We start from the raw sequence: 12,418 nt of genomic DNA, 5'->3' as shown, positions 1-12,418 counted from the left end.
CTTTAATAACTCTTACGCTGCTTGTTCCTTCCCATGCACAGATTAGTATCTTCATGACCCATCTGTCCAACTACGGGAACGATCGTCTCGGCCTGTACACCTTTAAAAGCCTGGTGACGTTCCTCCAGACGTGGACCAACCTGAAGATGCAGACCCTGCCACCTGTTCAGCTGGCTCAGAAGTACTTCAGCCTGTTTCCCTCCGAGAGAGATCCACTATGGCAGGTGATTATGATGATGATCATTTATTTACATATTCATTACATATTACATTTGCATTCAGTAGTCATTTTGTGACCGCTTTCAGCAATGGAATGCGACAGTAATGTCACAACATAGCAAACAAAGGTGCTGTACGAAACACATTTTATGCCTTTAAAATATGACATTAAACAGTAATAGATTGGATCCTTCGCAGTGCATACTATATGCAGACACAGCATTTTTATGACTTTGGCAATGAGTCATTCATTGTTTTATCGATGGATGGAAAGCGGTGTCGTTACCCACCTTACATATTTAATTAAATCCATTTCCTTTGGTATAATCGTAACCTGCATTCTGTTGTATTGTTAAATTGACATAATTGTTAGATTTCTGTAGGAACTGCACTTAAAACAAAGGATTGTTTATCTTTTTTGTGGCTACAGGATCCTTGTGAGGACAAAAGGCACAAGGACATCTGGTCCAAAGAGAAAACATGTGACCGCTTCCCCAAACTGCTCGTCATCGGGCCTCAGAAGACCGGTAAGACGCAGTGCTTCAACACCCCCTACAGGATGGATTTGGAAAATATTAGATCAGAAGTTTATCTTTCAGTTCAAAGCCGATGTCGTGTCATGTTCTAAGTGGTTTGAGTTTTTTTTTTCTTTGAAAATCAAAGGTCGTAGATTGTGATTTGTTTTATGGTGCTACTGTAACAGGATAAGCACTCCCTTAAACCTCCTGTTTTTTTTCTTTCTTTCTCACTTTTTGTCTTTTACACTACTTTGTTCTTTCTTTCCACTCTCAGGGACAACCGCGCTCTACCTGTTTCTTGGCATGCACCCTGACCTGACCAGTAACTACCCCAGCAAGGAGACCTTTGAGGAGATCCAGTTCTTTAATGGGCACAACTACCACAGAGGCATTGACTGGTAAGAAACCTCCCAGACACACCTCAGTGTTTGGTAACCATGCAGGGAAGCAGTTACCAGCTACCAACCACATTTAACTAGCTGTTTTTTACATTCAATTCTTCTTTTGAATTGGTTTTACTTTCAAACTAAGTGATCGTGATTTGTAAGCACAGACTTGTCATGGCTTGAGGGAGCAACACTTTACTTTAAAGTTCCCATATTGTAAAAAAAATAAGATTCCCATCTATTTATTTTAAAAATAAAGCGGGTCAAGGTGCTAACTAAATACTAGGAAAGTATCAAAATGCATTATTATAAACTGTGCCTTCAGGACTTCTGTAAGGCTGTGATGTTATAACTATGCTATATATAGGTAGAAAGTGTCACTACAGTGCCGTTACAGTCATTCCCTGACTACAGTGATGGTAAAGAGACTCCGAAAGAACCAGAAACTTTGACAAATTAGAGCAGAGCAGACTGGGCTTTTTCGGGTGGGGGACTTAAAGAGACAGGCGCCAAGACGGAGTGTTTCAGATTGAGGGTGACTACAGGTATATTCAGACAGACACTATGAGGAAAAATAATGTTAAAACATTAGCATAATATTGGACCTTTTAAGTCCCTCTATTTAGCATTAATAACCAGCATATTAACATTTAAAAATGGTTTATAACACACTATAATGTAGTTGTAAAAACACCTAAATACTACAGGTGTATAAACAGATATTGAATGACAATATTGTAAAACGATCAAAGTGTAATAATCTAAAATACATCTTAATAGGAGAAGTTACAACAAGCTGATACATACTGTACATTAATAAACACTTTAAATGTTCAACTCAAATTTTCTGTCATAAACCATGTATTGAATGTTTGTATACTGCTTATGAATGCTAAATAGGGGGACTTAAAGTGTAAAGTATAACAGAGGGAAGACAGATGCACTGTACAGGTACAAAGAATTATGGTTGTTGTTGTTCTAATAAACATATATATTTGCTTCAGTAAAACTTAAATATACAGGAAACATTTTCTATATCTATCTGTATGTAGGAGTGTGTGTAAAATATTGTGCAAAGCATTTAAAGTAAAAAATAAAATAAAAAAAACGTTAAAAACGTTTTTTCCAACTTTCTCATTAAATTTCAAACCCCAAAATGGAAGGGCTGTTTCTATTTAATACAAATCAAATCAAGAATCAAAATGCAAATGATGCCACACAGACCCCACACAGCAACAAATACACTCCGTTAGTGGAATTCCAAAGAGCAAGACCAGCAACACAGTTAACCCCTGTGGAGTTAGAAATTCACTGTTTTAAGTTTCCTGAAGGTTTAATTGATTTGAAACCTGCATCAGTGAGAAGCTTCATGCATCACAGCACAACGAGTCCAAAACAAAATTTACTTGGCAGGCTTGATATTTATGTGAGTGGGCTGCTCAAATATTAACATTGTACGTGCTGCTAGATGTGTTTTTATTATTTCTTTTTTTTTGTGTGTGTGTGAGGTGACAAGCTGTTGCACATGGCCGGTCACCCACACAGTGTGCAGATACATTGTCCTTATCTACGGAGAGCAAATTGGACCAGAGCAACTATGGCTGCTTGTAACACTTAGCATGTTTGTGTTTGCTGTGTGTTAGGTATATGGAGTACTTCCCTCTGCCCTCCAACACAAGTTCAGACTACTACTTTGAGAAGAGTGCCAACTACTTTGATTCTGAGGTGGCTGCTCAGAGGGCTGCAGCTCTCCTGCCCAAAGCCAAGATCATCACCATCCTCATCAACCCGGCGGACAGAGCTTACTCCTGGTACCAGGTCTGTCACAGGCAACCCTTAACCAGACAATAACTTATCACGCGAAGTGTGTTAACTCTAAACTCAATGCACAACACTCACTGCTCTGTTCATCTCTGTCTCAAGTCATTGTTATATAGTTAGGAATGTTTTTTAGACTTATCTTCCTCAACTCTCTGTCTGCACACAGCACCAAAGAGCCCACGATGACCCGGTGGCGTTGAAATACTCCTTCCACAACGTCATCACCGCAGGCCACGACGCTCCAGTCAAACTACGGGTCCTCCAGAATCGTTGTCTGGTGCCAGGCTGGTACGCCATCCACCTGGAGCGCTGGCTCAACTACTACCACTCCAGCCAGGTACCGTGGGGGAATTCATGCACATAGTAATGGGTAGTATGCAGTAACCAGCCCAGTTAACTCAGGTCAAGGTGGGGGGGGGGGGGGACGACTTTCCCCTCTGTGTAAATCGAGCTTTATGGGTGGCTGACAGGTATCTTTTTCCAGAAAGGTTTGGGGTGAAGGAGGCTTGTTTACTTTTACACAGTCCATACGGGCAGTGTGTTAAATCCACTTGACCATAAGGGAAGGGAGCTGTCCTTCAGGGACGCTCAGAAAAACACGCTCTTGTTGCCCCTAAATGAATATACTAAAAAAGTTGTAACAGTCTATCATCAGATTTTCAGGGAGCCATTGTTGTAATAAAAAGAACATGTGTAAATGTGAACTGGGAACATTTTTAAATTTGTAAAATGATTCAAACCTGTTACGCACGAGATTGTCCTGCTTCGTTTCTGACCTGTGGGTACTGTTTGTGTGTCTCCCCCAGTTGTTAGTCTTGGATGGGCAGATGCTGAAGACCGAACCTGCTTCAATCATGGATAAAATCCAGAAGTATCTGGCCCTGGTCAACGTCATCAACTACCACAAGATCCTAGCGTGAGAATCGTTCTTAAAATCACTTAGTCTGATTTCTTCAACTGCCATGTTTACAAATCAATTTACAGATTGATTTATAGCTATACACTCCATAGTTTACACCAGATTTTAATACCAGAAGTAAGAAAAAAGTGTTGCACACTCTGGCTCATATGCATTTCTCTATTTTAGTCTACTTCTATTAATCAGCACCTCACTACGCTACACTACTTTGCTATATTACGTTAGACGTTTCATGTGTAGGGTTCCAAACAAGTTAAGTTTCAGGTGTTAGAAGGCAGATATGTAAGACTTCATTTTATTCATCTAGTAGAAATCCGTTCCTGCTCTTATTTTGTTGTAGGAATCAACAATCTGTTGCAAGGCTTTTACTTTGGAAATATTTTTAGACTTAGGGGTAAAGATGCCGACTGTAAACCGCATCACTCGTTTCCTGTCATCTCTCTACTGGAGCCATCGAAGAAAGGCATAAAATGTCCAAAAAAATGAGATGTAACTATAGGAAGGTTGTGACTGGTAACTGTAGATTTGAACGCCAAATGGAGTATTCTGTAGCTGTAGTTAAATTCTTTTATGTATCTACTATGTACAGGTTTGACCCTAAGAAAGGCTTCTGGTGTCAGCTGCTGGAGGGAGGAAAGACCAAGTGTTTGGGGAAGAGTAAAGGGCGCAGGTACCCTGACATGGACCCTGAGGTATGCTCATTTGCTAGACTTTTGTTTTAAGAAATACATTTTATCATCTGTTAATATTTCACCTTTCATTTTCACTATTTTTGACAATGTTTTTGTAAATCTGTTTTCATCTTACCTCCTTTCGTCTCCTTCAGTCCCAGGGCTTCCTCAGGGAGTACTATAGAGATCACAACATTGAGCTGTCCAAGCTGCTCTACAGGATGGGTCAGCCGCTGCCCAGCTGGCTCAGAGAAGAGCTGGTCCACACCAGGTAGCAGCACCACAGGGGGGAGACCACAGCTCCACACACTGAACCACTGCTCCGCCCTGCTGAGGAACTCTGCCCGAGTGGCCTGAAATGTTTGAAGATCCCAAATAGTTTTGAAAGAGACTGAAATATATCCAAATTAGAGGATGGGATGCACAACCAGAACTCAAAACGCAACTGTGATCTTCCCAAACGAACAGGACAACATTGGATAGTGAGCAAGGAGAGAGTGTAGTTGCTTTCAGCAGCTGATAGCGCTCCCCTCCCTCCCTGATGAGCTTCGAGATGCTGTTACTCCCCTGCAGGACAAACCCGGATCATGGATGCTCTAAAGCGGGCCTCCGCTGCGTCCTGCAGAAGAAGGAAAGGCTCAGTGACGCACAGCAGGGACCTTGAGGGTTTGATAATCACGTCCGTGCTCTCCTTAATCAATCCTTCTAAGCTTCGCATGAACTTCATTTTGAAAATCAAAGGAAGGAAGAAAAAAAAAAAAACCATCTGAAGCTTGAGCAGTCTTCACAGTTTCAGCTCTGGGAAACAGGTAGAAGCAATGATCACGACATCACCTGTGTCTCCAGCTATGAGTTGTGGTGTTAGGAGCACATTAAAACAGGCAACTTAACATGAACTTAAATGGATGACAGCCTGATTGACAGAGAGACATTGGTTGCAAATGCCTTTGACGTAAGTAAGTGTTTATAAGTGTTTGTATGAGAGGAGATGAAATGGGACATCTGGAGTCTTGACTCAGGCTGCATGTTGTAGCCTTACTCGATAGACCTTGGTAGAATCTAGTTATCGCATTTACAAGTGCCAGGACAGACTCTTCATTAAAATATTACCACGTGGACTTTTGAGGGTTCGTTTTTTTGTTTTTTTTGTTTAAGGTTTTATGTATTCTTTTCTCAGATTTTGTTTTAACGTATCTATAATGCTGACAGCAATGCATTATTGTAGAATGTACCAAAACTAAACATCTTAGCTCAGTTTTCTCATATAGGCCAGGTGTACACGAGACTTGTTTGTTCAAACTGTTCGGCTCAGCCTCCTCTCTAGTCAGTTCCATGACCATTAAATTGGCTAAAGAAGGTACAGTAGGATAGATGTTGAAAGCACAATATTTAAGGCACTCAAGTGAACATCGATTCTGAACATACAGGTTACTGGAAAGCACACTAACAAAATGCATCCTTCTACAATCTGTGAAGAAGATCATAAGCTAGCTACTGTATGTTTAATTACACACTCTGGTCAGAGAGATTTAGTGTACAGAACAAGATTGCGCATTTCAAATCTGTTTTCAGCATCGAATTTTTAATTTTGTTGTCTTCAAAACTGTATATTTTGTCTTTATATTTTGTTTCATTTCCTTTTAGTAGAGTTTAATTTTTGGGGGAAAAAGCTGTCTCTGGGAAAAAACGTTTAAAGTTGCCAGGCAAACCAACAGTAGGCCCAGTGAGACCACACAGACGTTTGGTTGTCGGTCAAGGTGTTACCACTGCAACTAGATGTCAAGCATAGATAACAAAAAGCTGCTCTTATTGCAATAGTTTTGTACAATGTTCTGATGTAATAACAATGCACATGTTGGTCATTTATTTCCTGACTTTGTAATGTACATAATACGCAACCCTCGGTAGACCTAAATTATTGAATGTGTTTTGGGTTTACACTCTCCATCAGCACATTCCCATAGTGTGAAATGTCAGTGCTGTACTGAGGGGAGTTTGGATTACTTCATCGTGCGGAGCTGTGTCTAAGATTGTTTCCTCTCATGTCCTCTCACTGCCAACTATTGTACACAGGTACTGAGTCTCTCCATATAAAGTATTAAGTGATAACACATAACGGCAATGATGGTACTAATCTCCTGGACTGTATGATAAAGATTTGTAATTGTTGTCAATAATTTTTACAGTGTAACTAATATTGTCGGTGCTTTTTAATTTGCAAATAAAACACCACTGTATTTTTCAATAGTTGGATCTTTGTCCCTTCTTTTCCAGTTGAACTTTTAGCTGTTTATTTTTTTTTTTTACAAATCTTTTATTTAATTGAGCATCACTCTAAATTCAAAGCAAACTGGATGATGGCGGCTGCTTTTGTGCAGAGATTTCTAGAAACGTACATCACTGTCTGGCTTGAACATGGCTGACTAGATTGGTTTGTCTTTTGCTTTCACTTCATGGTGAGGTACTTTTAGAGAAGTAAACGCCCTGAATCTCTCTCTAAATCACATAAAGCATGGTTCAACAACAAAATACACTTTTGGTTTTTGTTCTGATGTTAAACCTAACCCAGGGTATAGATTAACATTAATGTGGCTAATGTTTTTCAATTCCTTGTTTGGGAAAACGCCAAAAATGTACCAAAGAACTATTTGTGTTGTGTTCCAGGAAGTAAGGTGCATTGTATTGTGCAAAATAATTGCTGCATTTAATAATAATAATAATAATAATAATAATAATAATAATAAATAGAAGTTAAAATACAATTAATGTCTGCATGATTACAAATGATAAAGGTATTATAGGTAGCTATTATAAATGTATTGTTGCTCTGTTATTGTTGGTATTGGAGGTAGTAGTAATACTTTTATTATTAGATTTTTTTTCCTTTATTGTTTGATTATTTCTTTACCCTGTAAAGCACTTTGCTAAAATGGTTAATGTATTTTAGTATGTATAAAGTATTCACAAAGTATTCTAGTACAATATACTGTATATCTAATATAAGTATAGTGGTAATAAAAAAATACGTATTGGTATTAAATCTACATTAATTAAATAGAATCAACAATGTTAGTTTAGAATTAGCACAAACAATAGTTAATATACAGTGTAGTGTGTTAGGTAAAATGCAGGTCATAAATAAACGCACGCTCCTTCCCAATAGTTTGCCTCTATCAACAAGTGATGATGGTATAACCTGACCAATCACAGCTCGCACGCTCTCACAGCTCCACTGAGCCATCCCACAGTGCTTTTAAGACGGGGGACTTTCCACATCCCTTCACCTTTCTAAAGAACCTGTCTGGTACTCCTTCCTCATTTCTAACACCATTTATCTACTTGACCTGCCGGACTTTCTTCACTTTCGTGTTACCGTTGAAGAAGTTGAGACAAACTTGCAGGACAGATGGCCCAATCTGGAGAAGATGCTCCCCTGGCCAGAGGAAGTCTGACGGGCAGTGAAGAAGTTCTGGTTGCCCCTGCAGGACCCACAGGGTGAGAAGACCCTCCAAATTCTAATCCTTACTAATAAAATACTTGTTCCTCTGTGTATAGCTGGATTAAAGTAGTACATTTTAAATAAGTGTCTAATAATAATAATAATAATAATAATAATAATAGGCTACAGGAATAACACGTATTTGTTTTAATTGTGTTTATAGATTATGTTATTCCTAAATGCGATGATATTGAAGTCTCATCTTTTCATCAGATTAGTTCAAGAAAAAAATATATTTTAGTGTATTGAGTTGTTGTTTTCCAATATTTGATATGCTTGCTATTTTTTTTTTTTTACATTAATAATATAGTAAAGCATTATTAGTAACCTTCTATTTGGGATCTTCAAAGTTCGGACTCTTCACAGAAGGCGTCTGCCTAGTAACTGGTGACGCTGACATACTATTGGTTCATGATTAACCATAGCGAAAAACCATTGGCCAATGTTTTACATTTCAATTTAGAAATTAACATGATTTATGAGTCTTTTAACTTAATAATCTCTCTAATGTATGACAAATATTAGTTATTTGTGAGGGATAAATAAGGCGTAAGCTATTATTTCCCTTACGTCACTGACTATTTTGTTGTTATGTATTTACTTTTAATAATATACTCTTAAGATAAATTATAACTAACATATTAACATCCAAATAAAAGTGTCCAGTTAGATGATCACATTGTTTACATACAGTAGCTACAGTAGTACATGGAGTTTCTGAGTTGTAGTTTTACTTTTCATTGTAGTAAAACAATTTATGAAAAAGTGTACAGTTGTGACCTTTTTATGAGAGAAAAAAAATACACCTGTTTATACATCTTGACTAGGCTAAAGAGTAGTTGTATGTATACTTCTTCATAACACCAGGAGAAGGCGTCTGCCTGGGAACAAGTGATGCTCACATTCTATTGGCTGATTATAAGCAGGAGAGAAAAAGGCTGACTTTACTTTTTGGTCTCAGGACTTGATGACGAGATATGTTGGTTTGCCTTTCTTTCGAATATGGATAATGGTTTACATAACCATGGGGCTTTTTCACAAATAGCACTTTTGGAAATGTCCCCAAGTAAATTTTATACCTTGGAATCGTTTCTACAATTTAATCTCACTTTTAGTCTATCTGAATATGAGTGCTGCTTTATCCTAACATATTTCTTTCTATTTTTCTCTCTCTCTCTCAGGGGCTCTAACAGTCGTGCCTTGAAGGTGGCAGGCCTGACCACCCTGGCATGTCTGCTGCTGGCCAGTCAGGTCTTCACTGCCTACATGGTGTTTGACCAGAAGCAGCAGATCCACTCGCTGCAGAAGAGCACAGACAGAATGGGCAAACAGATGACCCGCTCATCCCCAGGTAAAAGGAGGCATTAGAGTCCTAATGATCAGACAGGGTGGTACAAGCAGGAATTGGTCATTAATGAGTAGTCTTTGTCAGACAGGAAGAGGAGGAGGAGGAGGAGGAGGAGGAGGAGGAGGAGGAGGAGGAGGAGGAGGAGGAGGAGAAGGCTGTATGAATAAGGAGGTGAATAGGGAAGTGCAAGTTTGCTTAGTTTACGGAACTTCTCTTCTGAAAGCTGGACAGACAAAAGTTTTTGCTGGTGATTCAAAAGGGAGAATCCAGCCGTGTGCTACTCTTATGTTGCTTTTATCATTTCAAGCAGCGTCATATGGATTTACCATTATATAATAATATAACACATCCGATGTTGTGATGAAAAGCATCCTTTTGAGGTTTGATGACGTGTTGCCTGCATTTTATTCAGTTTGAATTTTGTTTGTATAGGTTTTAATGTGTAATGATGGAATTTTAGATTAGGTATTTATGTGTTTATTTCAAACCACATATACAACAAATCAGATGTTCATTGGCTTTTAGACAAAAACAGAGATGTTTTTTCAATTTTGTTTTGCTAATTCATTTTTTTTGTTTTGTTTACAGCTGTGGCTCCAATGAGGATGCAGATGCCCATGAACAGCCTTCCTCTGCTGATGGACTCCACTTCGGATCAGGACACCACGACACCCCTGACTGTAGGTTCACACCTGCCTCCTATAAAATAAAATTAATTTAACTTTATCTAGGTGGCAACAAACTTGTTTAAGATTTCAAATATTGTCCTGGATTTTGTGTAATGATTGAATATATTTCAACATAAATTTGAACAAACTCCATTTGACTCCTGTGTTCCCACCCATCAGAAACTGCAGGACGCTCTTGTGAGCGTGGAGACGCAGCTGAAGGATCTCATGCAGGTATGTTACACTCTGTATCCTATGTGTACTCACGTGGCTGATGTTGTGTCTAAAGTCTAAAGTGTTGTCAATAAGCTCTGGTCATGTTTCTAACAGGACTCCCAGCTGCCTCAGTTCAATGAGACCTTCCTGGCCAACCTGCAGAGCATGAAGCAGCATGTGAATGAGAGCGAGTGGAAGGTAAAGCTTCACACACATTTACATCAAGACTACTAAAAGTAAAATAGAAATGAATTTCATGTTTTTTTTAACATTTTTACACTCTGCAGAGCTTTGAGTCCTGGATGCGTTACTGGCTGATCTTCCAGATGGCCCAGCAGAGTCCTGCTGCTCCAACAGCTGAATCAGGTACTTCAGCAACTTTCTTTCCTTTACATTTGAGTGTTTAGCTGATGCGCTGATCCACACCGGTGCTGTTACAGTAGATGCCGGTTTTCCTACATTTCCAGTAAGGGGTTTAAGGACTGTGGCTGTAATAACTTAATATGGCAATATTGATGTATGAGAGATTATGCTGAGCAGCGATAGAGTGACGCTTGGAGTTTATAGGATGCATACCAGTGCTTGTTTAAGGTAACTTTTACAATCATTTTCATTATTTTGCTGCAAAAAGGTTAACAATTTCAAGAGCATTCATAGCTTTTTCCCTCTTTCCAGTCTTTGCTAAGCCAACAGGCTTTTAGCTTCACATTCAATGAACATATATATGTACATATATCAATCTTCTCATCTAACTCTCAGCAAGAAAGTCCATGAGCATATTTCCCAAAATGTAGCATTAACTTGGCTGCAGTCACCAGAAATAAACACCAAACAGGCCTTTAATGTCCCATTGTTCTCTACTCTTTCCATCATCCCTCAGCCTCTGTGATCAAGACCAAATGCCAGATGGAGGCAGCACCTGGAGCCTCCAAGATCGGTTCCTACAAGCCCCAGTGTGACGAGCAGGGCCGCTACAAGCCCATGCAGTGCTGGCACGCCACTGGCTACTGCTGGTGTGTGGACGACACTGGCAAAGTCATCGAGGGCACCACCATGCGCGGCCGCCCCGACTGTCAGAAAGGTAGAAGACACTGATTAAAGGACTTTTGATTCAATGAATCTGATCTGTAGCTTTTCATAAATGACAAACTTCATTGGGCCATTTTTCTCTCCTGTTCATTTTAGCCCCACTTTATCCTCGTCGCATGATGTTTGCGCCCAGGCTGATGCAGAAGACCATCAGCATGGATGGTGAGTGCCTCAAATTACTTTTTTTAGTGGATTAATAGTTTAGATGTTTATTAATAAACCTGTGTGTGTTGCTACACATCATCACATGTTGTGTTTTTCTTTTTTCCAGATGAGTGAAGCAAATGCAGCAAAGTGTGGGGTGTTTCTTTTCATCAAGCTTCGCAGATACAAGAATCAAAGTTATCTTTAAGTTGAATCAGTTAATGTACTTCCATGTAATCTCTTGATTTTCATCATTTTGCTGGTAGCTTGAAATCAAATCAGTAGAGGCCTGTTACAGTGTATTTCTTTTAATTTTTGTGTTTAAGTAAATTGTGGGGTGTTCACATTGACATTTTAACATATAGATGTTCTTATCATCTACAGTATATTAAAGTATGTCTTTTAATTGTGTTTGTCTTTAAAACATGCTTTAAGGGTTGGATCACCCAAATTACATATTTTCTCCTTTGCCTCTACTAGTATCTAGAGAAGGAGCTAGTTCAGGTTTGAAGATGTCGCCTGTGACTTGTCTGCCTCCACCCTACAACAATGGGATGTTTATGGTGCATAGAACATCGAAATATTATGCTTAAAAATGTAAACAGACTCGTTCCAGAAACAATGTCCTTCATTAGTCCGATAATCCACAGACCACACTCACAACAAATTAACCAAACCAAAACCATCTTTATGGCTATATTTATGAGAGTTTAGTGAAATAATATGGTTATTTTTGTGATTTGGGTAAACCGACCCTCTAAAGGTTGTAAACAAAGATGTGACTTTTCTATGAAGGTGTTTGTGTTAAGAAGGCTAAATAAAGTTTTCCAAACAACTGTGTTTGCATTGGTACACATGTCTAACCCCTAGTCATGTTATATGTATGATATATGGTATATATATATATATATATATATATA

General features: G+C 38.9%; 2 protein-coding genes across 2 annotated transcripts in view; both read left to right on the top strand.

Annotated features, from left to right (window-relative positions):
• ndst1a (N-deacetylase/N-sulfotransferase (heparan glucosaminyl) 1a) overlaps positions 1–6,781 on the top strand; it is a 44,456-nt gene extending 37,675 nt beyond the window's left edge. The window contains exons 8-15 of the mRNA XM_028589081.1: positions 42–224; positions 650–746; positions 1,012–1,135; positions 2,767–2,941; positions 3,111–3,281; positions 3,751–3,860; positions 4,453–4,555; positions 4,690–6,781. Of these exons, the coding sequence (XP_028444882.1) occupies positions 42–224; positions 650–746; positions 1,012–1,135; positions 2,767–2,941; positions 3,111–3,281; positions 3,751–3,860; positions 4,453–4,555; positions 4,690–4,809 (1,083 nt within the window). The 3' untranslated portion in view covers positions 4,810–6,781. The remainder of the gene's footprint in view (positions 1–41; positions 225–649; positions 747–1,011; positions 1,136–2,766; positions 2,942–3,110; positions 3,282–3,750; positions 3,861–4,452; positions 4,556–4,689) is intronic.
• A 1,011-nt stretch (positions 6,782–7,792) lies between these two features.
• cd74a (CD74 molecule, major histocompatibility complex, class II invariant chain a) lies at positions 7,793–12,334 on the top strand. The gene is made up of 9 exons (XM_028589859.1): positions 7,793–8,029; positions 9,215–9,384; positions 9,970–10,061; positions 10,230–10,283; positions 10,380–10,463; positions 10,553–10,631; positions 11,146–11,346; positions 11,451–11,516; positions 11,626–12,334. Exons 1-9 carry the CDS (start codon positions 7,941–7,943, stop codon positions 11,631–11,633), a joined length of 843 nt encoding a protein of 280 aa, XP_028445660.1. The 5' UTR covers positions 7,793–7,940; the 3' UTR covers positions 11,634–12,334.
• The last annotated feature ends 84 nt before the right edge of the window (positions 12,335–12,418 follow it).

This window comes from Perca flavescens, chromosome 10 (genome assembly GCF_004354835.1).
Source record: "Perca flavescens isolate YP-PL-M2 chromosome 10, PFLA_1.0, whole genome shotgun sequence".
NCBI classification, from domain to species: Eukaryota; Metazoa; Chordata; class Actinopteri; order Perciformes; family Percidae; genus Perca; species Perca flavescens.
Note: the sequence above shows the minus strand (reverse complement) of the source record. Positions and strands in the feature narration are given on the sequence as shown.